Source organism: Typha latifolia, chromosome 4 (assembly GCF_019914945.1).
Source record: "Typha latifolia isolate L0001 chromosome 4, TyphaL0001v2, whole genome shotgun sequence".
NCBI lineage: Eukaryota > Viridiplantae > Streptophyta > Magnoliopsida > Poales > Typhaceae > Typha > Typha latifolia.
Window position 1 is genome coordinate 6,177,866 of NC_133089.1, and position 27,984 is coordinate 6,205,849.

Sequence of the window (27,984 nt, forward strand, 5' to 3'; positions counted from 1 at the left end):
TATATGGATATCTTCTTCAGAAAGAAACAACTTGCATTAATTCATATGGACAAAAGTTTGGGGCTCTGTTTTGGCACTCTTATTCGTGATGCATCATGTGTACTAATCAACGTTCAACAACTGCCTTTTTCTATGCCTCTATTTATAGAGTGGATAAGTGCACTCCTCTCTCTCCTGTAAGCAGGAAAGCAAAGACTTTTAATATTTAATAATAATATAAGATTTTTAAGTCTACCTCGACAACAAAAAAATAATAATAATACAGTTAGATATTCTCCTTAGCTATATCATATTAACCATTCATACAATAATTAGCTTCCGAGAATGTTAATGCTGTCCTCAAAATTGGCTCCTTTAGGAGCAATCAGAACAGAGAGATTTCTATCATAAGAATTAGATTGACAGAGAGAAACTGACGACTGCCAAAATAAGGGTAGAGGAAAACCAAGCAGAATTAAAATGCAGCTTCTAATTCAGTAGTACACTGAAAGTGTGCGGTGATATGGTAAAGATGAGTTCTGAACGCCAAAGGACCAGAGCCAGAGATCAATTTCAATACTGAGAACCTGTAAATAAATGGGGAGCTGCATTAACTATACCCTCCATTGAGATAAGATGAAAATAATCTATCAATTTCTCATAATGATGACAATTTTTTGAAAAAAAAAGATAATTGAAATGAATCATACTAGATGTCAAATGTTTGCCAATGTGTTGTCAATGTCAACAAATGTGATGAGCTGAATTATCATGACAAAGAGGGTCAGGGTCCTGACTGGGTTGACCATCAAAGGACCGCAATTCTTTTTCGTGTTGATCCATTTTTCAATCTTTATACAGGAAACTAGCTTGGATGGCATATATTTTAACTGGGGTCTAATTCCCACCTTCTTCTCATATGATTACTTCATGCATGTCATCAAGGTAAATAATATAACCGAATATACTTATGTTTACTGTATCAGAGAAACATTTTTAAAACTCTAAAACTGACCTCCCTGAAGTGGTTCTATCAGCAGTATAATCAGTACTAATACAAGATATATCTAGTGTTTATCAAGGCCTCTGCTTGGCCTTTTACATTTCTTGATGGGAGTACAACTTGAATTGTCGAGAGATGTTTTCTCAGATCAACATATTGGTAGCTATAAATGGTAGTCATTGCACCAATTGTATGATTAAGTAAATTGAACTATTCTAAGTTTTTACATCCCCTCATATTTTTTTAATATGTCCATAAATTCTCGAGAAAAGCTTCCTTTGCAATTTATGAATAGTATGCAAGCGTAATACTTCAGAAAATTCGGTGCAACTATAATTTAGTAAATCCCCTCATATTCTTTAGTATGTCCATAAATTCTCGAGAATAGCTTCTTTTGCAATTTATGAATAGTATGATCAGAAAATTCGGAGCAACTATAATTCAGTAAATGAAAGTACCTCTCTCTACTTTTTAATGACATAAAAAATGTGCAATACAAGTCTGTATTGCTAATTGTTAATTGTTTAGTAGGACACTACTTGCCCGTTTCTAATTTCTTCTCAAAGTCCCAGCCAAGTCTGTATTGCTTCCGTCAGCACTCATATCCATGTCCATGGATCAAATCCCACGCCCACAAGAGAAGGTACATACAAAGATGTCATCAGCATCTTTTGGTCTAACAAGATGAAATTATTTAGAAGCATACCTAGGGGTAAAATATATATTATGTTAATATATAAGCAAGAAAGGAAAGAGAAGTTCTCCGTATAATGCTGCATGCATTTTAAAAGAATAACAATGAAACATAGGTAATTGGAAATAAACAAATTGTCAAGAACTTGAAGAATATGTTATAACTAGTCAGGCATTGGTTTCATATGTCTAATATAAGGCCAAATCCTGACCAAATAATATACTTGGGATTAGGCTAGATTGGTTAGTAGCTGAATGCATAAGAATGCAAGAAAAAGGTCATATGCAGGCAACCCAGAAATCTGCCAAAAATTCCAGGTCTCTAGATTTTCCAGAAAGACATCCTTTATACATAAAAGGAAAAATTTATATCATGCTACATATTTCATATGCAATTAGTGCTCCAAGATAATGCCAGAAGATTAATGAATCCAAACTTATTGGGATTGCTTGTCAGCAAACCTTAAAGTGCCACGCTTCCAGCTATCAAAAGCTAATGCAGTAAAGCTAAATTAATCCAATTTTATTTCAAGTTATCCAGTACCAAGCCTGAATATTCCAGGCTTTCCGGCTATCAAAAGTTGCTGGGACGCTGTTCATGAATTGAATATTATCCAGATTGTTCATTGGAAAAAGACTGAAGTATTCTCCCACTTATTTCTTAAGACTAATTTCCATTTTTTTGTGTCTAACTTTGCACCATACAAGAACTATTTCTTAATGAAATACAATTATCTTACAAAAGAAAAATGAACAATGCAATGTGAAGTTGAAAGATAATAGTTGGGAAAGCAAAACCAGAATATGTGTACCTGCTTCCCAAATTTACTCCGGATGAGCTCTCTAATTTTCTCCACCGCTTGAATAGAGCAAGCTCGTATCTCAACCTCCTCCTCACTACCAGGAATTATCTCCTTACTAGAATCGATGTAACTAGATAAATCTGAACTATATTTCAATACACCAATTTGTCTGAGTACAGCAGGGACAATATAATCCGCAAATATCGTGATGGTGTTTATGTCATAAAAATCTCCAATCCCTTGACCCTTAAAAGCACCCCATAAATCTGCAACAAATATCTGTGCCCTTTTGTACAAGAAAACTTGGTGTCCCTTGTAAAGTGAATGATCCCGGAAACCTATTGAAAGCAACGTAGAAAAGAAACATTTCCAGTAGAAATTTTAGTGGCTAGACAGATACATACATGCAAAAGTATCACTTCTGAATTGAATAGAAAATGAGCATGTAACAGACATTTTAAAGGCTTACAGACAAGAACTATATTTATCAAAAATATGAATGGACAAACATGATAGTTGCAATCTCTCCCTACATTGATAAAGTGCAAATTATTGCTGCCAAAGAGAATGTTATCAACTTTGCATTGCAAGGCAAAAGGCTGTACAGAATTAGATTTAAATGCATAATTAACATCTTATGGACTTACTATTCTGGAGTAGAAGTCTTTTCTACATACTAAAGACAGTTCATTTGCTAATGTTCCACCAAAGGTTCCAATACAATTGGGATCGCCTGCCCAAAAAATGATACGGATAAGCGATATCGGTCATATAAGCCACCATATTGGCTGTATCAGCAACTATATCGACTATTTTGGCATCAGACTAATTTTTAATAATATAATTTTATAAAAAAATATTATAAAATGCAGAAATAAATCCTAATTTTTTAAATATGATACCAAAATAGATAATATAAATCTCTCATGATGTTTGAAAATTGAAGAAAAATACTCTGTATTTTTCTAGAACTCTCTATTCTCTTTTTCTTCTCTCTCCCTCTCTTCGCTAGTACTCTAGTCTCTAGTCTTCCCTCTCATACTGTCTCCCTCTCCTCTATCGCTCTCTCTCCTCTCTTTGCAGACTCTCTCTCTCTCTCTCTCTCTCTAGTCTCCTCTCTTCTTCCTTCCATGTTGTTGCATCAGTTGTAAGGCTGCTACAGTATAGAATAGAGAGACAGAGGATGGATAAAGACAGAGAGAGAGGGAGGTCATCACACATGCACGCATAAGAGTTCTGTGTGTGCATCAGTTGTAAGGCTGCTACAGTAGAGGAGAACAGAGAGACAGAGTGATGGATAGAGACAGGGAGAGAAAGAAAGAGGGAGGTCATCATGCACACACAGATCTCAGAAGAGAGGGTGGTCTTCCGAGAGGCAAAAGAGAAGTCGCCAGTAAGATAGAGGATAAAGGGTAAAAAAACCAAAATAAAATAACAGCGAGAGAAGTGAGGACCCAATGTAGTCGTCGGAGGTTGTGGAAGCCGTTGGACACAACGACCAAACGTCAAGGTTCTACCGATCACCATCGTCAAGAAGACAAGAGAGAGAGAGAGAGAGAAGTAAAGGTAGAGGAGAGATGTCGGGGACATCAATTATAACCTAGTGGGTGAGATCAGACATCTCGGCCGATCCCACCAACTTGCAGTCGATTTCACCAAGTTTTGACTGATCCGACCAATTCAGATAAGGATCAGCCAGAACTACATTCCATGGTTCCTCCATTAATACTCTTGTCCATGGTTCCTCCATTAATACTCTTGTCAACATATATCACTTGGACTTCTTAACTAAACTGTCCTCGGTTTATTTGGTTGACAAGAATGGTGGTGTACAGTTTAGGTTCAAAGAATAACGCAAAAGGCAATAAACAACAAAAGTGAGCCTTCTTGCTACTAGGGAGCACTTCTCTAAAATAGCAATATCTAACAATTTAATCAGTGCATAATTCTCCTGCCAATGTGCGGTCTGCTAGGGCCAAGATATATGTAAACTTAGTCATCGCAGGATAGGTTGTTCCAAAAGCAAACACATCAAGGTATCAGAGGTTAGGTGGCTGCATAACAATCTTTTAAAAAATTCAGTAATTGACACAAGAAAACTTTAACCTGCAATAGCATGAGCTAGTAATTTTAGTAATGCACTGATATATGCCTCCTCTTCCATAATGTAACTTGAAGCTCAGTCTATCAGAATAAGTTAGTAATTTGATGCTTATTTTAAAGAACTAGGTAGCAATTCAATATTTATCCACTTATGTATGGACACCATGTGCACAAAGAAAGTCATCAATAACCTATAGTTAAGAACTACTGAAGATGTTGCGGCATAAAATCTCTTTACTCTACTTAAAAAGTCAAAACTGATTATCTCTGTGTTCCTCTTTCTACATAATAATGATAGCAATGCATGTCACAGTTGCTTCTGTGCATGTTATTATATTCCCATTAAATGTCATGGAGTATAATATAGACAAAAGAAAGAAAAAAAGTTGAATGAAGATGAAAACATACCAGGAAAATGACGTGCTATAAGTGCAACTAGAGATACAGCAGAATTTCCACAGGATTTTACAAGATTAGCAGCCTCTCCTTCAAAGCTTCTCTCCAGTTCTAGACCCACCTGGATAACTCAAGAATAAAAGTCAAATATTGCAGTAAATTCTATCATGTGTAACCATTAGCTCCTTAGCATCTTCATTATACTATGCCTATCACGAATAGTTATATGAGATAATGCCAATAATGCCAAAAGAAGAAGCATAAAAAGAACTTGGATGATATAATCATCAAAAAAATGTAACACCAGATGGTTCAAGGAACATAAGCACCATTTCAAAGGCCAAGAAAATGATTAGAAATTTGACAAACATACCTCATGCAGCAAGCGTACTCGTTCATCCTCAAGTGGCAAAGGACGTGGCCATTTCAACAACTCACGTAGTTGGGGACCTAAAATTTCCACAATTGAGCTCAATTTCTTTTCATTTGTCACAGACACCAACTAAATTCACTCAATAATTGCTATGGAAAAAATATATTACATGTGAAAGAACAACCTACGATTTGACGAACTAATGAAGAAAGAAACTGAAATATGACTCATATAAATAGTACAAAAGGTAGGAACCAATGCTCAAAGGGATAAAAAGTCACCAGTATAATTCTGAAGACGATCAGCATCAAGGGCAGATTTATCATTCTCTAGAGCTTCCTTAAGTCCAGAAGCCAAATGATCATAGCTTAAGTCCTTGTCTGTCCAGCATAGATGGGGGAGACAAGAGTCAATGTAGAAGGCAAAATTGCACAATCGTCAACAATATTAAACACAGAAAAGCAATCAAAGCACCACATTTGCTAGGAGAATCAGAGACTGTTGTATCATTAGTAGTTCTATAACATGCACATGCATATTGATATCTACTTTGAAAAAATGTGTAAGCTTGATAAAATAATAGTCTCTTAGACTGAAGTTTATATTGATGAGAGTGAGCGAGTAAGACGGCTTAGGTAATTTCATCTTTTAATAAAATCAAACTGCATAGCAGCTAAATATTCAGGATCCTCACCCAACCGAAATTTGGCAAGCCCATGCCTTCAAGTGAATGATCGGGAGCAAGGATGGCACATCACGCGACACTCGCCGACCCATGCAAGAGAGGGAGAGAAAAAGAGGAAAAAGGGAGAGGGAGCTTCCACCACCGTTGATCGTCTCGCTGTTACTGTCATCATCCTCCTCTCTCTTTCTCTCTCATGTGCCTTAACCCAAGGTTGAAGACGACTTGGGACCGAATTGGGTTGAGAATAAAATATCTGCAAAGAGAAAGAGAGGAGGGCAACGACTTCATAGCAACGCTCCCCGCCATTACTCACCTCCTCTAGCTGCTTCATAACAACGAATTGATGCTAAGAGGTGAGAGGTGGGGTGCCATGTGGCACCCTCATGCTACATGGTGGTATTGCACTAACACGGTTATCATAAATCAAGAGCGAAAAAGAGACAAAAAGACAAAAAAGTATTAACTCATCCAATAGTTAGAATTTGGAATTCTCACTTATCATGGCACAAGTTTCTTAAATGTAAAAAATATATGTTAGTCTAAACCAAAGGCGCTTGCCATGCCGATAGTGGCATGACATCTGGACCAAAGTGTGCCAATGGCACACCTCCATGCTGAGCTGTGCCGACCTGTATTGCTCCGACACATGTCTCTTGTTTGAAATGAATTGTATTGATCTAAAATAGATCTATTAGAGTGGTAAATCTAAAATATTCTAGAGTTTTTTTTTTCTTAGACAAACATGACATGTCATGTGAAATCTATTCTTTTTAACTTTTCTCTATTTTCATTAATCAACTTTAGTCAATTTCTTAACAAACAAGATATGTCATGTGAAGACCATTTTTTTTAACTTTTTCCTATTTCCATTAATTATCATCAATCAACTTTAGGTGTCATGAGGTGTGCTCACAAAATAACATGAGCTCATCATCATTACTATCATATCGATCACACTTATCAGAGCCACAACATATTTATTGTACTCCATATCTATAATCTGCATATGCTTATGGTGTGTCTATGTGTATGTCGATGTCGATCATTTCTGTGTATGTTTAATATCCATATTATATCAAGGGAGAATTATAAAATTCATATTTGTATGAAAATTATATAAAAAGTTACAATAAGCAATATTATCAGTGAATGAGTTTTAATAATTATTGATAATATTTAACGCAATATTCTCATGTTATTTTTGCATCGACAAATAAAGTCTTTGACCATCCCTGTCATTCTACATTTAACTAGATATTAGTTTTAATTCTTAAACTATTATCAATTAATATTGTGTTTGAATGATATTATGTATTTAATTATTAAGATTAGTCTTAATGAATGTATTCAATCATATTATATGTTGAATAATATTTCTATTTGACTATTGAGATATTAATCAAAATGTCATTTACAAAATCTAAAGATAAAAGACTAATGTAGTTTTTAATAGATATATTCAAATCAAAAATCAAAGATTAATGGGCTAAAGACCCAAAAACATTTCTAAATATCCTAATTTTTTACTAAAAGTATGTTAAAAGTGTGCAAGTGGTACGCCTTAGCATGTCAAGAGCGTGCCGATGGTGGCATGACACCAACCATCATTGGTCTAAACCAAAAAAGCCTCCCTTATAGACCAAATTACCATTGTAATAAAAGAAAGTAAACCTTCTTTAGCACCTCAAGATAAAAGTAATTGGAACCAGCAAACTACATAAACAATTGGTTTTGCACTAGAAAAGTAAGAGCCATATCAATGAATTGGGCATCTTGGAAATATCAAGAAAAAGTAACCGTCTAGTAATGTTGTTGCATACATCTTTTACATCTAATAGAAGATTCATTAAATTTGAGAATGCATATAACCACATGCATTAAGTTATATATCTAATTTGAAATTTCAGGGAAGATGAAAAACCTACTCCAACAAGATTTAGATAGATATAGAAAGAGAAAAAAACAAAATGAGTCAAAAAGGGAAAACTAGAAGTGAGAAAGAATAGGAAAAACATGACAAAGACACAGAGACAATATTTTTAACATGGAAAATCTCTTAGTTTGTCTAGAGTAAAAACAATCATAGATTCGCTCAAACCGAATCAATCTGTTTCATTTTAATCATAGAAACAAGAATAACTTATAATTTTTTAGACTATACATCATCTAAGTATTTAAGTCCATCGCAACTGACTACTCTATGTATAATTTACCTTTGCATCTAATACGTTGTAAATCAATATGGATACCTCTTTAAGTCTTCTCGTGTTAGTTGGTCTCGATTTGATCATATTGATTCAGCTCCTCTGAAGCTATGGATCAATCTCTGATGTAGAATATGCACTTAGACATATAAGTATAACCTTTTTCACGATAGATGTAGAATATGCTCTGTAAGGAAACCTAAAACTATCTAAATGTATTCCTTTATATCCATTGAGTTCCTTTCAAGTTGAATTACAGTCCTTTAGCCTCTGGTCATATTTTATAGGCATTAAGATCATCTCTAGTTCAGACTAAGTGATTTAGCTTAGAAAAATTCGAGCCCAAAATTGTTTTTGAACCTTCCATGTTTAGCTCTTCGCACTTGGTCCACACTCGACTTACCTGATCCAGATTGAGCTTAGTTTCCATAAGAGGATGCACGTGTTGGTTGTGTCGCGATGCACACTGAGACAGCAAGTGCTCAATTCATAGTTTGAAGTTTCACTTAATATGGAACAGTAACCCCCGAAACTTAATGAAAACTAATACAGTAAAGCCGAAACTCATTGGTTAAGACCCAAACTATCAAGATTTCTAGTTTTGATATTTATTTTGAACCACAATAGACTAAAACTATTCTATTTTGGCTTAAAACATTAATTTTTTCTAGTGGCAAAACTGAAACTTTGAACCATAGCCTAAATTGAATTTTTGACTTGATTTCAATCCCGTTATTTAATTCTCTTCGTGCGTACGCTCTTCCACAAGTCATATGTCCTGATCATCTATAAATCTTAGATTGTACAACATACTTCAAAATATTTTGTGTACACGAACTTGCCATTACATAAAATTGCACTAACAGAATTATCTAAATGATTTATAGTTACAAATAAGTTTAAAGAGATGAAATAAATTTCTTAAACAACTAGATTTTTCGATCTTATACTAATTACTCCAATGCTCTAAGCACCTAAACTTGTGCCTCACAAGATCCTTCAACAACACAAATTCCATCCTAAAAGTAATGGAATTAACACATATACCTGTGTTATTATTGATGAGGTTGTTCAACCTTTACTTGAAAGGGTGTCATATATTAGGTGTAACCCCACATGGAATAAAAAATTAATTGTGAAAAGAGTGACACAAGATAATAAGTCCATGACTAGGGGTGAAAGCGACCTAAGCCAGCTTCTACTGGCTCGACTCGAAATTATTTTCGAAACAAAAATTTTTTGTTTAGGCTTGGCTCAGCTCTATTTGGGCCAAGCCCGAGCCGAGCCGGAAGCAAGCTTGAGCTGAACCAAGCTTTAAACAAGCCCATACGAAAAAGCCATTGTTACTTCCTCCTCAGCTTTTCTTCCCCAAAGTGGATCTACCCAACTTCTATAGCCATCATCTTCTTTATACATCTACAAAAACTTAGCATTCACAAAAATTTTAGCCCAACAAAACCAATCACTTAACAAACTTGGAGAGCCATGCAACATCTGATGTCGACATCGCCGACGAGGTCCCCATCCGCACACCTCAGGCAAACTCATAGGTGTTCGCGTGCTTGCAACACACCTTACGAAATATGGTGGTGGAGTCTTGGAGGAGACCGATAGAGGAGGATAAGGCCAACGGAGTCATAGTGGAGGACTCTGACGGAGTTATAGAGGACGAGTAAGCCAATAGGGTCATGAAGGAGAGGATTTGGGGTAGGATGAGAAATGAGAGAGAATTTGGGATTTAGAGAAGGGATTTGGGATTTAGAAAGGAGATATGGGATTTAAGCTAGAGTTGGTTATGGGTTATTGGAACAATTTTCCATGCATGCACACATCACCTTGGGCTGATGAGCTCATGTATATCATGTCACAAGGTGATTTGTCTATGATATCCATGATATTATGTCCTCTGCAACTTATTAGACAGAGAGATAGAGGTAGAGAGAGAGCTCTAGCTTTCTTTGGAGGAAGATCTCATTAGAAAAAAATTAATTCATAGCTAGTCTACTACTGCCACTACCTTACCATAACACCCATTAGTTGAATCCCAAATTAAATCATGCTACCAATATTAAATAAGAGTACAAACAAGCATACCGAGCCGGCTTCAGCTCGGGCTCGCCTTGAAATTTAAATTGAGCCTCAAAATAAGCTCAGGCTCAGCTCAATTTAAACCGAGCCGAGTTGAGCCCAAGCTTCAGCCGAGCCGAGCCCAAGCCACTCGTTTATTTTGACACCCCTATCCATGACATGTAAGATTACATCTTTAGACTGAATTGGATTCCTGCCATATCCTAGTCCAATAGGACTGTGGCTCTCAACACATCATGGCCAAAACAGTTGTTATCAAAAGATTCAAAACTCTAAACCGACAAACTTATTTGATAATAGTTTCAGTTAGAAGTAAAGATATAAGCATAGTTCGAAGGATTGGATGATCTGGATCGGGATTGGCCATACCCGACCCCGATCCGCACCCGATCCTTGATCGGGGACAATCCTCTTTCACTATTTCTCTCTTTCTCTCTTTCACTATCTCTCTCTCTCTCTTTCACTATTTCTCTCTTTCTCTCCCTACCATAGCTATTGCTTTTCCGATGCATAAATCCAGCTCTAGCAAAGTCCATCGGTATAGATCCAAGTCCAATGACTTCACCTATGTAATTTTTTTATTTTAATTCTTTCTTTCTCTTCTCTTATTCTTCACTGTAGTTTTTTTCTTCTCTCCTTCACTATGGCAGAGTTTTTTTCTTTTTGTTTCTTTCACTCTCCTTCATTGCAGTAGTTTTAAGTAAATTAGTACTTTTTTTAGTTTTTAGGCTTCATATGTGAATAATAATAATTTTTTAATTTTTTTAATTTTTGTAATTTTAGAAGTTTTCCTGCATTTTTAAATAATATTTTGAATTTTTGTAACTAAAAATAACACGATCAAATCTGAGTAGCAGATATAGCCAATCTGACCGATACCTATCATTTTTTCAAGAGGCCAATCCCAATTTTTCGAATCTTGGATATAAGTCAACAAATATGGCTCAATAGAGCTAGATTTATTAGTGAACTCAACAAAGATAAATTTGAAGGTTTAGAACAATGTTTTAAAGGGTGGTGGTGGTTTGTGGCAACGTTCGTCAGATCAGCTGATTCGGATCAGGATTGGCCAAATGACTGAGATTGGCCATAATTGGCCGATTTTGATCAAATTGGGCCAAATCCATTATGGATCTGACCTAGATCTGACCTACAGACATAAATTATTGATATCCCCAAGCTCTTTCACTTTCTCTCTTTACTCTTTTTTTCTCACTCTCTTTCACTCCTTTCTTCTTTTCTTCTCACTCCCACTTTCTAACGAAGAGATCTAACTCCAATGAACTTCGACGAACTTCGGCAACGCAAATCTCACTCTAGCCAACTCCAACAAACTATGGTTCATCAAATATTCATTATTTGGAACAATCACATGATTCATATACTGGTTATTATCCTTCACAATATCCTCAAACATAAGATCCATATATTAATTATTATCCTCCTCAGAGACAACAAGATTTATTTGATATGAATGATATAATACAATCGCTCTTTAGAGCATCAGACCCTACATATCATTATTTTTAAACTTATGGTGATTATGATGACGATCATAGGGATTTACAAGAATTAATTCGATATTCATTGGAGTTTTAACTTTTGAGTAAGTTAGTACTTTTGTTTAATTTTTAGGGCTCATCTGTGAATAATTATTATTTTTTTATCATATTTTCTTAATTTTTAGAATTTTTTTTGCATTTTTAAATAATAATTAGAATTTTATGTAATTAAAAAAATTCAATCCAATCCGGCTGATATGTATCATTTTTTCGAAAGGCCAATCCTAATCTTGATCCCGATTTTTTGAACCTTAGTTTGTGGGCATTCACCCCCACACCCCCACAACATAGTTAAAGCTATCTGAGTTAAAGCACAAGCTTTTTTTCCTATTGCTCTTGCATTTGCTAATAAGTCAAATGCTGAAAATCATTATTTCACGGAGCTATAGATTATACAATGCCTATTGGTCTTGCCCTCGTTGGCGTTAGCCCTGAGGTCTTGTTGTCCGCGAGTAGTGTCAAACTCAGATTCAGCCTTGTAGTTGGCATGGTAGAGGCCCTGCTTGGCCCTGTATCCACCTCCCCCTCGCAGGTCAATCCCCGTACATCTATGATAAGTCCAGGACACAAGCTAATTGTTTGAGGCTTGAAAGATTTCATCTCCATGTTGTATCTCCTCTCATAACCCTCCGATGAAGCAACCCAACAGCTCCGACTCTGGCCATCCATAGACTCTAGAGGTTATTTTCTTGAAATCATTCTAATAATCACTGACGGGCCCTATTTGTTGCAGCTTCTTCAAGGCTTCATCAAAATTATTATATTTAGACAGCTTGAACCTGGACGTTAACCCCTAAGTGAACTCCGACCAATTTGCCAACGAGTTGATTTTCTAACCATTTGAACCATTGCAAGGCCTCATCCTGTAAGTGGAATGCCACCCTAACCCTCTCCACTAGCTGTGTCCCTTGGTAGATGAACAATTACTCCGCCTTAAATATCCAACCTATAGGATTTCTCTCGAGAACTTTGTAAAATCTAGACAAATGACTATGGACTAAACTCCACAAATCTGGCCACCCTCAACCCCCCTAGTGAAGTGGCCACCGATCTCCTCAAGCGTCTCCACAATGTGAAGCATCTAATCCTTCATCTCCTCCATGTTATTATTTATTATTTGTGTGGCTTTCCTATGATCCAATTATTTCCTTGTTTGTTAATGAAATGTCAACTCCAGCACATTGAGACAATCCTCAACCGATGTTGGTCATGTATTCGACATCCTCCCAAACCTTGCGGCAAGTTGAAGAACAAAGTTCTGCCAACCGACCATAGATGCTCTGATACCAATTGATAGGCTGACGAAATGCTATCAAGCAATACCACAGCAAAATAATAGTGAAAAGAAAAGATATCACAAACACTAGCACCCTAGCTAGAGTTGAGAGAAGAGAGAAGAAAAGGAAATACTATATTGCCTTACAAACTGAAGTAAAACAACTCATATGTACAATCTCTTAATTGCGCTAATTGATTAAGGAAAGAAAACAAGCAAAAACTTAATCAAACTACGAAATAAATTTACTTAGCGTCAGTCAGATTTCGAACAGCTTGGATGGCATTCAAACGCATTGATAATTTTCTCAGGCGAATCGAATCGGTGTTCAAATGCCAGGAATGCCATTTATATGCTTTTAGAGAGCTTTTTACCCATTTGGATGCCTGGTTAGACGAATCCGACGGTCGTTCAAATGTTGGACCAAGCATTCGAACGCTCTGCTCAGAAACAGCTACTATTGAATCCTTTGCTCCTCCGCAAGCTGCCGGGTGAATATAAATGAAGAAGGAAGGCGATTACAGGTTCCAAGTACAAGTACATTTGACGGCTCATTGGATGACACACACATGAGAATGAAGAGATTTTTGGGAATCACACGTATACACGTTGATGGAAAAAAATGGGTCTACATATATGTAAGCATAAACATTGTAGGTTGAACCGGATTCTGTTATGTTATTTATGTACATCAAATTCTAGTCCAATTGGAACGATGGCTTCTAGTTAAGCGGCGCTTGTGTTTCACCATCTTTGTCCAGCACAAAGCTTATCCAGTGACTGAACAACCCTCCATGCAATGAACCAAGATATCTATTACTACTGTCGTATCAATGTCAATATTCTTTCAACTTGCCACATCATTTTGGGTACAATCAAATAGACCAGAAACTCTGTGAAATAGTTTATTTCGATTAAGTGCTTTGGTTATATTACTCAAGTTACTTGGAACTGTGGTGGATTTTTTCTTAGAAGATTTGCAGAGAAGAGATTGATCACAGGAACAAGTAAAATAATTACAAAGATCAGGTGGATATATCATAGAATAGAAACTAGAAAGTTATAGTTGAACAGGAATACGAATGTCATTCTCAAATGGTAAAAAGAACTCCAGGGCTATTATGCTGTCATGAGCTACATAAGAAAAACATGAAAAAGTAAAATCTTTCTGCGGCATTTGCACGTACTTCTATGAGGCAATAGTTGATTGATTCTTCTTTTATGATATAAAAAAATAACTTGAGACCACTAATATTAATGGTGGTAAATTATTAGCAAATACAGAGAAAAATATCTTAACAATTGCTAAAAATTATTAATTTGATACGGAATCTGTTAAAAGGTAATACCTGGCCAGAAACAAAAGTTCAAAGCATCCAGAACAAATAAGTACTGAACAGTAAGTGGCCCATTGTCAAAGTAATGAATCCCTTCGAAATCCCATTCAACTTTTGGAATTGACCCCTGAATATTATCCACTACTTTCTCAATTTCTGCAAACAGAAATCATCCAGGCTACATAAGGATACCCAAATTAATTCATAATTAAAAGAAACTATCAAAAATTAAACAAAATAAATTTTGGGCTTATCTAGATAAGTCAGTATGTCCAAATCTTCCAATCCCTTATCACAATCCCAAAAGCACAAGAAAAAGAAAAACCTAAACAACACGAAATATAACTCAAGGAACAAAAAAGAGGGCATAAAGTTTTGTGCGTTTTCTCAAAATGGGGAAGAGAACCGCATTCCTAAAACCCTAAACCTAAGATTAGAGAAGTACCTAAAGAATCCACCTTCACGTGTGACGCCCTGCTCACCACCCACGCCGTCGTAGTCCTCACCTCATCCATTCCTCGCTCTCTTTCTATGTTTCTCTCTCTAGGGGATGTTTTATACTTCCACTGGCCTCGGGAGTTTCCCGCTTGGAACTTCCGCTTGTTGGGAGAAAAGACCTCGGACCGGTAGAGTAAAATGACTTAAAAGCTCTTAATCTTTAATCAATGACAGGTACATCCTTTCTATACCTACTTCTTGAATGGTTGGTTGATCTTCCCCACACTTCCGAGGGCCGTCCGATTAGTAGTGGTCCGGTCCAACGTCCGTCCTTTTTCCACGAAAGGTCGAAGGGTTTCTGAAATGGACGGCCGACAAGATCCATCACTAGCGACATTGGTGGATTGTGCATTGTGGTCCTTGTGGACCGTCGGATGGACCATCTTTTCTGGGAGGCAGAGAAGGGTTTTCTAAATAGAATGTTTTTTTACCGGTCATATTAGCAATTGATTACAACTTGATACACAAGAAGACAAAAGAAAGCTCCACACTTTACTAAAAATTATATATGTGACAATGAAAAAACTAAGAGTGTAAACGAGTTGAGTTGCTCCAACTCAAACTCGGCTCGTTTAATAAAAGAGTCGTATTTTTTGTTTAGACTTGGCTCAGCTCAAATCAAACCAAGGTCGAACATAGTCCAAATATTAATGGATCCTATTTGCAAAATACGCCCAAGCCTTAAGCAAGCCCAAAAATTTTAAATAAGCCCAAAATCTTAAATGAGCTTTAAACAGAGACTTGCGATTGTTAATAGAAAAGACTTAGATGAGGTCTGTAGCTTAATGTTGAGCGAGAGTTAGAGAAAAGAAGGAGGAGGAACTTAGACTATAAGATGAGGGAGAGATGAAAGTGTTAGTCATGAACTTAGGATTTGAGTAGGATTAGTAATATTAGGAAAATATATGAGCCATTAGATAAAATCTAATGGTTATGAATATACATATACATAGTAGATATTAATAATAATATTTTTTTTTCGAATCTATTAAGTCAAGCACTAGGTGCTCATTTATTTTGACAACCCTAAATAAGACAAAATATCAAATACAAGAACTCAAGCATGACGAGAGATGGAGAGGGAAGGACCACAACCTTAGAAGCAAGTCTCATGCTTAGCTAATAGGAACAACAAGAGTCTTGGAAGGCTGAAAGCTCTGCAACGAAGCTAGCCATAGCAAAAATAAAAGTAGATTGGGGATGAAGTCTAGTGACTACATCAAGATCACTTGAAAATCCTCGATTTGCATAGACCTATGAACCAAGTAATAGAACCAACAAGCAAAACAAAATAGATCTTGCAGGGTGGAAGGGGCGAAGGAGGATAGGAAGGATCCGACATTTACATCTACATACAAAGCACATATAAGTGCAATTATAGCTCAAGACTCGTCTATGGGTATGACAAATGCAAATCAAATGGACGACAAACATATTCATGGTTGTGGAGAAGATTGTGATTAAGATGGAGCATGAGGCAAGGTGAGGGAACTAGAGCTTGGGGCAAAGCTGAGGCAGGCAAGGTTGATGGTGGCTAGGCGCATATGGGGATGGCAATGAAGCTGGTGCTGAGGAGGGAATTTGTAACACCACTAGTCATGTGCATGCCACGAGCCCACTCTACACACACGACAAGCTGTTGGTTATCGACAATCAAATAAATCATATATCAAGACCATAATTTATTCACAATCATCTAAACTAAATTTGATTCTTCTTCTTCATCATTTACCTCCTCTCAAGATATATTTTATAGTGGACTTTAATTTGCCTCAAACTTCACCTGCTTTGGAACCTCTCGAGCAGTGTTATTAATTGTACTATCTGCCTTTTGACTATGTTCCACCATAGATGATTCATCAAATGTAATATTCTTGCTGACAATCATCTTCTTCAATTCCGGCCTCCAAATTTGAAATTCCTTCACACTAGTGCTAAAGCCCAAGAAGATTCCTTTCTTCTCTCTAAGATTCAGTTTGCTATCTATGACATGGTAATATGTAGGACAACAAAAAATATGTAAGAAATTATAATTCAAAACAGATTTGCTAGATCATATATCTAATAGGCTCTTCTCATTGTTTACAGATGAAGGTAATCGGTTTATCAGATGGCATGCATAGGTCACCACCTCAACCCAAAACTCTTTGCCCAAGCTAGTATTGAACAACATGCAATGTACTTTCTCTAGTATGATACGATTTAAATGCTCAACCACGCTATTTTGCTAAGGTGTTTCTCTAATAGTGAGGTGTCGCTCTATGCCTTCAAATTTGTATAATTTCATAAAAAGATCTGATGTGTATTCACCACCATTATCTAATTTAATCTTCATAATCGTCTTGCCATTTTAATTTTTAATCATCTTTTGTTCAATTTTGGAATATTTTCAACACTTCATGCTTGTAATGCATAGTATACACCCAAGACCTTTTAGAATAGTCATCTACAAAAGTCACAAACTAATATTTTCCACCCAAGAAAGCATTTTGGGTAGGTCCACAAATATATGTATGAATATAGTCCAAGATATCCTTGCTTTGCATTCTAGTAGCAAATTTGGCCCTTGTTTGTTTGATCATAACATAGCGCTTGCAAACTTCTAGTTTGAAAATTCACACATAATCCTTGACTTGACAAATCTTGCAATGCTCTCTCCCTAATGCTCCAACCTCATGTGCCATAATCTAATAACTTTAGCTGCATCAACTAAATTGCTTAAAGCTACAACCTCACTACAGATGTCCGTAGAGCCATGCAAAAAATATAGATCTTTTTTTATACCCTTCATTATAACTAGAGCTCTCAAAGAAATCTTCAATACTCCACCTCTTAATGTAATGGTGAAGCCTTTCGATTTCAAAACACCTAGAGAATTGCGGTTCTTCTATAATTCCAGTATGTACCAAACTTCTGTTAGCCTTTTAATGGATTCATCGTGAAGCTTTAGGGGTGGTGTCAATGCCTTTAGCTCTACACGGGCTGTCATTGTCATGAATACAACTCCACCTAAGATTTTCTCAAAGGTGGAAAACTAATTCTAGTTTGAACACATATGGTATGTGCACTTAGAATCCAATATCCACTCATCTGTGTCACAAGCAAGAGCTAAGCCTATTAGTGCATTAACTGAATCCTTATTATCCAAGTTTGCCACATTTACCTTTTTGAGGTTTCTTTTCCCTACTCTTCAATATGGGACAATTTTTCTTTCAATACCCTCTGTTGCGAATAGGAGTATTGATCTTTTATAGATATTTTTCTATTTGAAGATGCACCCAAATAAGATTCACCTCTCTTCACAAATTTTCTATTCTCGATCTACCCTTCACCATTAAAGCATTTAATATTGACTCGTGACTAGCTTGCTTATCCAATGTCCTGATACTCATTGTTAATTAGTGCATTTGCAACATTATCATAATGTATAGAGTAATTTTCATAATAGCGAGATAATAGTGAGGTGGCCACAGGTGTCCCGCAATGAATTTAGAAGTACTAATGCCTTGTCTTCATCCCATATCTCCATATCAAGGTTTTGTAAATCAGCAAGTAGTTCGTTGAAGGAGTTTAAGTGCTCGGCCATAAGTATTCTAATATTGTATTGAAACTAGAAGAACTTTTTCAAATAGAGCCAATTCTCAGTGCTCTTTGTTATGAATTTTTCCTCCAATTTCTTCACTAAATTCTCCTTCATCACAAAGTACTTCTAATCCTTTGCTAGACAAAGTCGAATGATGCTACATGCTTGGCAGTTTATCTTCTCCTATTTTTTATTTATGATTTCTTTAGGTTCTCCTTTAGTATAATGTTCAATTCTTGTTAGAACAAGATGTCCATTACTTCACATTGCCACATTCCAAAGTTATTTGTGTCATAAAATTTTTCTACCTCAAATTTTATATTTGACACAATTTTTTTCAATTTGAATTATTCTAACATTTTGCAAAATTAATTCTCCAAATCCAAAACTATCCCCAAATCTAATAGCCTAGGTTTGAAAGGCGGAAGCAATCCCAACACCCACAATCTTTGCTTGAATAGAAATGGACAAATGCAATCCAAGTTAGGGAAAGCACAAGTATGATGCTAATGATAGAGAGATAACAATCAAGTACTCTAAATCACGTATAAGAACCTCTATTGCAAGTAATCACAGAGAATAAAGATAATAGAGAGAGAGAGAGATAAGATTTATCTTGTTCACCAATGTGCCTACATCCGCAGGGAGGTGCAAGACTTCAATCTACTAATCAAATTCAAGCACAAACAGTTTTTTCAACTCAAATCTCTCTCAATACAATGATGATTTTTATCTTTCAGATTTTTTTTCTTTCATAATAACCATAAAACCCGAACTTAAGTATTTATAGAGGTGACTTACTAGAGAAGGAAACCCTCAAGGCATTCGAACACCCATGGCCTGTTCGAACACTTACGGGATGCCAATCTGAAACGCACGAGAGCGTTCAAATACCTGTATGCCAATTCAAATGTTACTAGTTTACAAAATCTTCTCAGGCCTGGTCGTTCAAACATCCTCGAGCATGTTTGAATGCTCCGGCACATAGAGCCTGGAATGCTTAATATGAGCCAAATTTCAACAACTTGCACAGGCTATAACATATCGTCAAGAGCATAAGCATATACAAAATAATTTATATATGTAATACAACATATATAAAGTCACTTGTTTATATAAAATAGACTTACAAATAAAGATACAATTCTAACATGTTCTGATACACTATTTAACATTAATTCAACTAACAAACGTTTATAATATCACACTAATCAATGGCTAGTAGGATCTCTTATAGAATACTCTCACTCAATTTTCTCATCTAGTGTTTTATAAAAGAATAACAATCAGCTCATAAGCCAAAGGGCTCCGTAAATTAATAGGTCTTAGCCTAAATCAAGGATATTAAACAGAGGAAAAATTATATATTTGATAATATAAATTAGAAAAAAGTATTATGTCATGATTAAGCATGTAAGGTAGGGATATTATGATCATTATTTATATATAGTTAATTTAACTCACACATAAAATAATCAATTAAGTGGATCAATGACAATGCTTTTGACATAATAAAAATGAAAATAAGGGTTAAAGGATAAGTACCCGGGTGTTAATGATAATAAAATTAAGGCCACTAATTGCCACTAATTACTATTGAAAATTATTAAGCTCTTTCAAAAATATTATTCTATCACTAAATATAACTAATCATAATTAAAACTATACTTAGATTAAGACAAGTTGATTTTGTCATTGCATAAATTGGTCGAAAAAAAGGTGTATAATGTTACCGGATATCATAATATAAGAAAAATTACTCTTCTGCAAGAAAACATTTCATGATAAATATTTTACACGTGTAAAGAAAGAATAATATTTTACTCATTTGTATACATTTGTTAACTTTAATAGCCATGCATTAGGAATATTAGTTGAAAACTAGTCATAATAGCTATTTTAAAAGAATCAAAAGAAAGAATGTAGTCTAAATTATGATTTTTTAAAACTTTTCCTAAAAACTATGTAAAAAATGCCCCATAAAAAACATAGTATGTTTTTTTATATTTTAAAAAACTAAATAAATATTATTTAATATAAATAATAATAAAAAGTTAAAGAAACTCTGGTCTATGAGGCACATCGAAGCGTAGCTGCCCTAAAGAAAAGTAGCCCCCTCTATGCAGGGTTACTCGCCTCTCTTTCCTCCAAGGTACAATCTAGATGCTCGTTCCTACGTCGCCGGATAGCACAGTCCTTCGACGCTTCTCTGTGAGAATCGCACTCCTCCAATTCGATCAAAATAATAGATAAGAAAATTGAGAAAGAAAAATAGTTTAAACTTAACTTGAAATTTTGTGCTGTGTTATATTTCTCATAAACAAATAGGATATTTATAGGTATTTGAGGCCTTTTGAATTTCTTTAAAACTTATAACCCCAAATAAATTTAGCCCAATAATCATTTTAAATGATCGTTACGGAACTTTTAAAATTCCGTTTGAGTTTTAAATTTCTTTAATTACTAATTTCAAATTTCATTAAAATTCTAAAATTAACAACAGTAGGGAGCCATGCGAGCCAGTTAACTGGCCAGCAGTACTTCCATCGTATATTTTAGTGCTTTTCTTGGAATTTTATGATCCAAAGATCTAAGATCTTTTTTGTTCTCCTTTGCAAATTAGAGCAGAGAAGCAAGGAGGGAAAGAGAAATGGCATGATTATTTATTTTATTGATAGGAGCTAGTATATAGGCTAAGTAAGTCGAGTTTTGCATCCATCGTGTTATATCTTAGGCAATAGTCTGCAAACCGAGCTTCTCAGTACTCATGCTTTACTACTGAATATAATCATAATAGATCATTAAGAAGCCGATAAGGATAAGCATGAGCTAAATAAGGGGCTAATCCTCTCTAAAAATACAAGGTTTGAAGACTTTGAAGTGGATTAATTCCATAGTTCATGCTAAACATCTCCACAACACCAGTATCCGGGACCACTCACCTACTATGGACTGGAAGTCTGCAACCCCCCAACAAGATTCGATTCTGCTGAACCAAAACCAAACCAAACCAAACCAAACCAAGAAAGAGAAAGAAAGAAAGAAAATGTGATAGCTACCTCCTGTGCATGGTAAGTACGTAGTACGATGGCCGGTAACCTTGGCAGAGCTACGGATAACATCATCAGCCTTTGTCTCCAACTACCCACACTGCTCCATTCCTATTGCCCAACAAAAACTACTAGCACTTATTCGGAGATCTTTCTGCAGCCGCATACATCATCGACAAGAGGAAGTAAGACAAAATACAACAGACTGAGGGAGCAGTGTACGTTGACCCCTTATTCAACTTTGGTTTCGTTTTTAATTAATTAAAAATAGTGAAGAATACAGTCTAAGTCAGGAGGTCAGGGTACAAATTTTTGTTCAGTTTACCCTTATGAGCTGCTCAGTCAGTAGCTTGATTAATTCTCTATAAATACGTATGAGAAAAAAAACAATACAGGAATCAAAAGAAGAAGATACCAAATCTGAGCCATATCATGAATGCACCACGGTCCATCATTTGGGTAGTTAATGACAATAATAACGATCTTAGAATCAGATTCAAAAATCACTTTGGCCATCAGTTTGGTCACAGCGCATGGAGCATAGCCAAAGCCTCTACTTGAAGTGGGATTACATATGGCAGGTTTCCGTTGGTAAGAATTAGAGAGCCAAATTGATCCCTAGCTACTACTCCAACTCCCGCCTCGTGCTCAGCAGGATCATAAGCACCATCTACATTGATCTAATTGGGTCAAGCATTATCGATTGTGAGGTTTTAAAGGAGAAAGATTTCAATATTGTGGTGGAGCTCTATGATTGTTAAAAGTGAATTTAGGGTTTGATACATAACTTTTTTTAGGGGTTAAATTTTAAATTACTTTACTATGATAATTATGTCTAAGATTAAATGTACTTTACCTCCTAAACTTTTATTTGTATCACTTAATAATCTCTAGTTTAAAATAATGTGAAACTGTTCAACTTTTCTATTACACTTAATGGAGAGTATACATTAAATACCCCACTCTGGTTGAGTAAACATGAATCTTCTACCTATAAATTTAAAGATAATTAAAAAATTTTATTCTATGATCATATATTCAAAAGGAATATACATAATGATATTAGATAGTAACTAAGATTTAAAAATAATTTAAAATTTATCTTTTCTTTAATTAAAAAATTAATGATGTTCTAGTTTAGCTGATGCTATGGGAGTCGAACTTAAAAATACTCATATATATAGAGAATTTTTCTTTGAAACCCACTATCACATCATAGCCTAATTATATGTAAGGGTATAAATGAGCTGAGCTTGGGCGAGTCGGCTCTAACTCAGACTCGGTTTGAAATTTAAATCGAGTCTTAAAATAAGGCTCAAGCTTGAATCAGTTCAAGCCAAAACAGAGTGAAGCCCGAGCTTCAGCTAAGCCGAGTCTAAGCTGAGCTTAAGCCGCTCGTTTATATTGACACCCCTAATTATATATAGTACCATACGGATAATTATATGTGCAGTAACCTTCAATTGATTGAAGGTGTTATTTGCTAATTTTTACTCGAGACGCCTAGGAGAAATTGAATTGTGTATATAAAGCTAACGGTTTGCTCTTTGTTATTTGAATGGAAACTTCCTAGTAGTAAACAAATGCATATAGAAATGGAAAGCAATTTCTATCAACTGTAGTTATGTATGTATATGTATATATTTGGTGTATAGAATATTGAGGCGTGTGAACGTTTTCAAGTATCCAATTATGATTGATTTTGATTAGAAAAAATCAAGAATTTGGACGGTCTTGATTGGCGAACAGTGATGGATCCTTATCCACGATATGGGACCCACTCAGCCCGACACTACGCACTGAGCCTAACCCCAGTTCTAGTTATCCTCCATAAGCTCAAGTATATTTCTATCCTATATTATTCCAGTAAAAAAGTCAACTCACGTGAAGCCTTGTGGATGAGCTTGTCCGATTACCAAAAAAAGTCAACTTGTTGGTAATTGGTTAACAATATAGGACGACCTTAATATAAAAGGTTAGGTCTTTTATTGTTAGATATTAGTTTGACTTAAAAGTTTAAGTTACTAGTTAACGGACCGATACTGCCGTTTAAAACACCTCTCTCTCATATATATATATATATGTTATTCCTAGTACTAAACATAGACGAGTTGACTTAAAAGATTAAATTATCTAGGGATTATTTAATTTGAGGCTAAGCCTTAAACTTAATTAGTTAGTCTTAATTTTTAGTCTTAATTTTTTTAAGAGTAAACTTGATTAGATATAGAAAAGATAAAAATATATTTAATTACTAAATCAATTTAGAGAATCCAGAATTTAGGCAGTTCCTAGAAATAAGGTCTTATGTATTGAATCTTTAATAATATATAATACAAGAATAATATATATTATGTCCTAAGAGACCTAATGTTAATAATGTGAATTTCTTGGCTGGTATATATCGAGTGGTTGAGATATCTAATCAGGAAGCAATGTACCTATCGTCCTTGTTCCTGGTAGTGCTTCCTTTTAGAGATTTTAAGATTGTTAAGCAGTATAATGGATAAACCATCGTTCTCTATTATTTTTAAGTTTTTAGAATAGTTAGTTAATTAGTTAATATAATACTAAAGAAGGATTTAATCATGGATTATTATTTCTTTTAAGAGGAAACCGTACAAGTGGAGAGGGAATTAATGATCATAAGCTGAGCTTCTCTTGGGGAATCTTAGTCAGGGTTAGGGATGGTGCTGGTATCGTTACTTTTATGGCCGGGAGCATTAGGGAGGGTCCTAATCCAATTGGTCTATACAATAAGTTCTATTATTTTATGTCATACATAAGTGGAATCAATTGACTAAAAAATTAAGCACATAAATGATCAATTCAATGTCAACTAAGCCTCTTGATTCGAAGAACTACAAAGGTGATGATCTGTTAGAATAACTTGTCTTATACTCTTATATGTGACATCACAGATAGGATGGACCTAAAATTTCATAGCTGTAGACCTCATTCAAATAGTTCGCAAGGCTAGCTACTTGCGTGTTGTATAACATGAGAAATGCCTTCCCCTAATATGACTCCAATTTGTTTCATCATTATATATAATATGTTCCTTGAATGGCATATTCCTCATTATGCTACATACTAATGGTTGACATTTCTTTTATATACAAGATTAATCAACCACAATTCAATTTTATTTCCCATCTAACTCGACCATCCATAGTCCCGTCACATATCAAACCGTCCATAACATGAGAGAGAGAGAGAGAGGATCTAGTGGTTTCTCAAACAAAATATGATGATTGATCGTGATGCATGGCATCTCATGTGTTATACGGTCAGAAAAAAAATTGCACTGAAAACCTTAGCTAAATATGAGCATTTTTCAATGAACTTCTCTTAATATATGAATGACACTAATATAACATTCCATATATATATATATATACATATGCCTTTGTCTTTTTGGAGAAGAGATGAAGGCTTCTTTTTCAAGTTTTAAGCTAAGGGTCAAACAATCTTAGGTTTTCTCCAGACAGTGACAGTAAGGGTAAGGATAGGACTAGATTTAATGAGAAGCTGATCCACATAGCTTTAAGTCCTCAGGGTGGTTATATCACATGACAACTGCGTTCCTCTTAACACGAAAACAAATTTGTTTGTTATTGGTTGTATAAGTATCTTGAATGACATTTATATTGTAGCAAAACATATATCATGCATAGCTCTAGATTAACAGTAGAAATTAATTAATTAAGAGGGCGTCCGTACGTACTAAGGAAACATCGAATAGCATGCATGTATTGGAAGGTGTAATAAATGATTGGTAGATGTAAAGGAATTGGTTTGGGGGGCGGGGGAGGAACGCAGTGGGCGACTTCCTGGCACTGTGCGCGCAGTCACACAGCCGCCACTTTCCTGTACCCTTTCCTCTATTTCTCTCTCTCACCTTCGCTCTCTCTATCTCTCTACCTGTACTACGTTTCTCCCTGTAGCTAGCTTTTAATTAATACCACCAGCTAAAATATGGACCTATATATCTCTATATAGAATTAACAATAGTGAGAGATAGGAATGGATCAAAAGATCATAATCCAAAGAGAGAAATGAGTATATATATGTATCCCCCATAATAGTGAAGACTACCTTATCATATAAACTGAAAGATAGCCCAATAAGACCTTCGAGGAAGAGCCTGAGGAGGTGATATAGGTTTCTGAGAGTGATTTCTTCGTTTCCTTATGCCTTTCTTTCTCCTTAGCTAACTGTAGCTCTACGTGATTCATGAGAGATTGAAGAGCCTGATATATAGTTGAGAGATCAATTTAACACCCAGGCAATACTCTTAGTCCTCCTCTTTGATCCCTTCCCTTATCCTTCTACCATATCTATATATAGTTATATATATATGTGAGATAGACTAAGATAATATAAGCTCACAAGAAAAATATATAACTACGAAGAAGAGAAGAGTTGAAATGGAGGAGGAGGCAAGAAGAGTGGCGATCAGGGAGTATGACCCAGAGACGGACCGGTCTCAGGCCGAAGCCGTTGACCGGATGTGCGAGGTCGGGCCGAGCGGTGAGACGTCTCTCTACACCGACCTCCTCGGCGATCCTCTTGCTCGTGTCCGCCATTCTCCGGCCTATCTCATGCTGGTCTCTTCTTTTCTCTCCTTCCTTCCCTTCTAATTTTTTTTTTTAATTAAGCTTTTAGCTAACTGTTTTTAGTTGCTAATATTTGGTTGTCTACTGTTTGAAACACGTACCAACTAAAGGTAGCTGAAACGAATGGGCCGGCGAAGCAACTCGTGGGCCTCATCAGAGGCTGCGTGAAGACCGTCACCTGCGGTAAGAAGACTCACCGCAAGGAAACTCCCATCTACACCAAAGTCGGCTACATCCTTGGCCTTCGCGTCTCCCCAACTCACCGGTAACTCCACCTACTTCGTCATATACACATTAATTAACAAATAATAAATCTTGGGGGTTTTTATTTTTATGTTTTGGTGTGTGACTATAAATAGGAGGATGGGGATCGGGTTACACCTGGTGCGCCGAATGGAGTCGTGGTTCCGCCAGAAGGGGGCGGAGTACTCCTACATGGCGACCGAGAAGGACAACGAAGCATCCATCCGCCTCTTCACCGGGCGGTGTGGGTACTCCAAGTTCCGGACACCGTCCATCCTTGTCCACCCGGTATTCTCTCACCGCCTCTCGGTATCCCGCCACGTGTCCATCCTCCGCCTCCCCGTACGCGACGCAGAGTCCCTCTACCGCCGCCGCTTCTCCACCACCGAGTTCTTCCCCCGCGACTTCGACGCTATCCTCTCCAACCCCCTCTACCTCGGGACCTTCCTCGCGGTGACCGGATCCACCAGTGACACTTACCGGTGGCCGGGGGTGGACTCGTTCCTGGGATCTTCGCCCGATTCGTGGGCGGTGGCGAGCGTTTGGGATTGCGGCGGGGTGTTCCGACTCGAGGTGAGGGGGGCGTCGAGGGCGCGGCGACTAATCGCCGCGATTAGCCGGAAGATAGATCGGGCGGCCAAGTGGGCGAGGGTACCGGCGGTGCCCGATTTGTTTAGGCCGTTTAGTGTTTGGTTCCTGTTCGGGATCGGGGGAGAGGGGGAGGAAGCGGCGGAGATGGCAGGGGAGATCTGTCGGCACGTGCATAACATGGCGCGGGGAAGGGCGGCGGCGGTGGCGGCGGAGGTGGCGGCGTGCGAGCCGTTGAGGAGTGGGATACCGCACTGGAGGAGGCTCTCGTGCGCGGAGGATTTGTGGTGTGCGAAGAGGTTAGCGGAGGAGTACAGCGATGGGGAGGTGGGGGATTGGACCAACTCGGCGCCGGGGAAGAGTATCTTTGTGGACCCCAGGGAGGTGTGAGACCACAGTCTTGGGGTTCGCTGTTAGTTAAGTTCTTGGGTCAGATTATTTTGTCCTCCAAGATATCTCAGATGGCAAAGTTCAAATTTTGGCTAACATTAATTGTGAAGAATTCATAGCACTACTCTTTTTACCCTTTGTTTTATTTTGTTTTGGGTTGGAAATTTTGTAGGGATTTTTACAAATTGCAACTAAAAACTTTTATAATATAATAAAGTGCTACTATATTCTTCAAAGTATCATAATTGTTATTGAAATCATAATTTTTCCCCTAACTACCCAAACTAATTATAGTTAAAATTTAACTTAGATTAAACTCATTTTTCTCTCATATTTAAAATTATCCTACATGTACAAGAAAAATCTTAATTTTTAGTAAAAAAGAAAATAGTGATAAATATTTTACATTTTAAAATTCAATAAAAATAATATTTTAATATATTTTCTTAAAATAATAATTTGTTAGGGCATAGTTTATAAAAAAAATTTTAACTAACTTTAATGATAATTC

At 36.3% G+C, this 27,984-nt stretch overlaps 2 protein-coding genes across 5 annotated transcripts; one reads left to right on the plus strand and one right to left on the minus strand.

Annotated features, from left to right (window-relative positions):
* LOC140787487 (uncharacterized) lies at window positions 1-15,137 on the minus strand. 4 transcript variants are annotated; one of them, XM_073136423.1, is made up of 8 exons: window positions 14,948-15,137; window positions 14,515-14,658; window positions 5,632-5,730; window positions 5,351-5,427; window positions 4,990-5,098; window positions 2,488-2,816; window positions 484-566; window positions 1-174 (listed from the first exon to the last, which is right to left on the minus strand). In XM_073136423.1, exons 1-8 carry the CDS (start codon window positions 15,015-15,017, stop codon window positions 114-116), a joined length of 972 nt encoding a protein of 323 aa, XP_072992524.1. In that variant the 5' UTR covers window positions 15,018-15,137; the 3' UTR covers window positions 1-113. The 4 variants fall into 4 exon arrangements, with proteins under 4 accessions (XP_072992524.1, XP_072992525.1, XP_072992526.1 ...); XM_073136424.1 differs by lacking the exon at window positions 1-174 and having other exon boundaries at window positions 252-566; window positions 14,948-15,135; XM_073136425.1 differs by lacking the exons at window positions 1-174; window positions 484-566 and adding an exon at window positions 1,407-1,658 and having other exon boundaries at window positions 14,948-15,136.
* Window positions 15,138-25,413: 10,276 nt separating this feature from the next.
* LOC140787012 (probable N-acetyltransferase HLS1-like) lies at window positions 25,414-27,698 on the plus strand. Its single transcript, XM_073135749.1, has 3 exons — window positions 25,414-26,243; window positions 26,363-26,517; window positions 26,612-27,698. The coding sequence occupies exons 1-3, from the start codon at window positions 26,064-26,066 to the stop codon at window positions 27,471-27,473; spliced, it is 1,197 nt and encodes a 398-aa protein (XP_072991850.1). The 5' UTR covers window positions 25,414-26,063; the 3' UTR covers window positions 27,474-27,698.
* Window positions 27,699-27,984: the final 286 nt, after the last annotated feature.

Coding starts and splice junctions, on each gene's coding strand:
- LOC140787487 (XM_073136423.1), bottom strand. CDS start 15,017: ATGGATGAGGTGAGGACTACGACGGCGTGGGTGGTGAGCAGGGCGTCA. Junction 14,659..14,947: donor CGTGAAGGTGGATTCTTTAG/GTACTTCTCTAA, acceptor TTCTGTTTGCAG/AAATTGAGAAAGTAGTGGAT. Junction 5,731..14,514: donor GAACTTTTGTTTCTGGCCAG/GTATTACCTTTT, acceptor TATGCTGGACAG/ACAAGGACTTAAGCTATGAT.
- LOC140787012 (XM_073135749.1), top strand. CDS start 26,064: ATGGAGGAGGAGGCAAGAAGAGTGGCGATCAGGGAGTATGACCCAGAG. Junction 26,244..26,362: donor CTCCGGCCTATCTCATGCTG/GTCTCTTCTTTT, acceptor TACCAACTAAAG/GTAGCTGAAACGAATGGGCC. Junction 26,518..26,611: donor CGCGTCTCCCCAACTCACCG/GTAACTCCACCT, acceptor GACTATAAATAG/GAGGATGGGGATCGGGTTAC.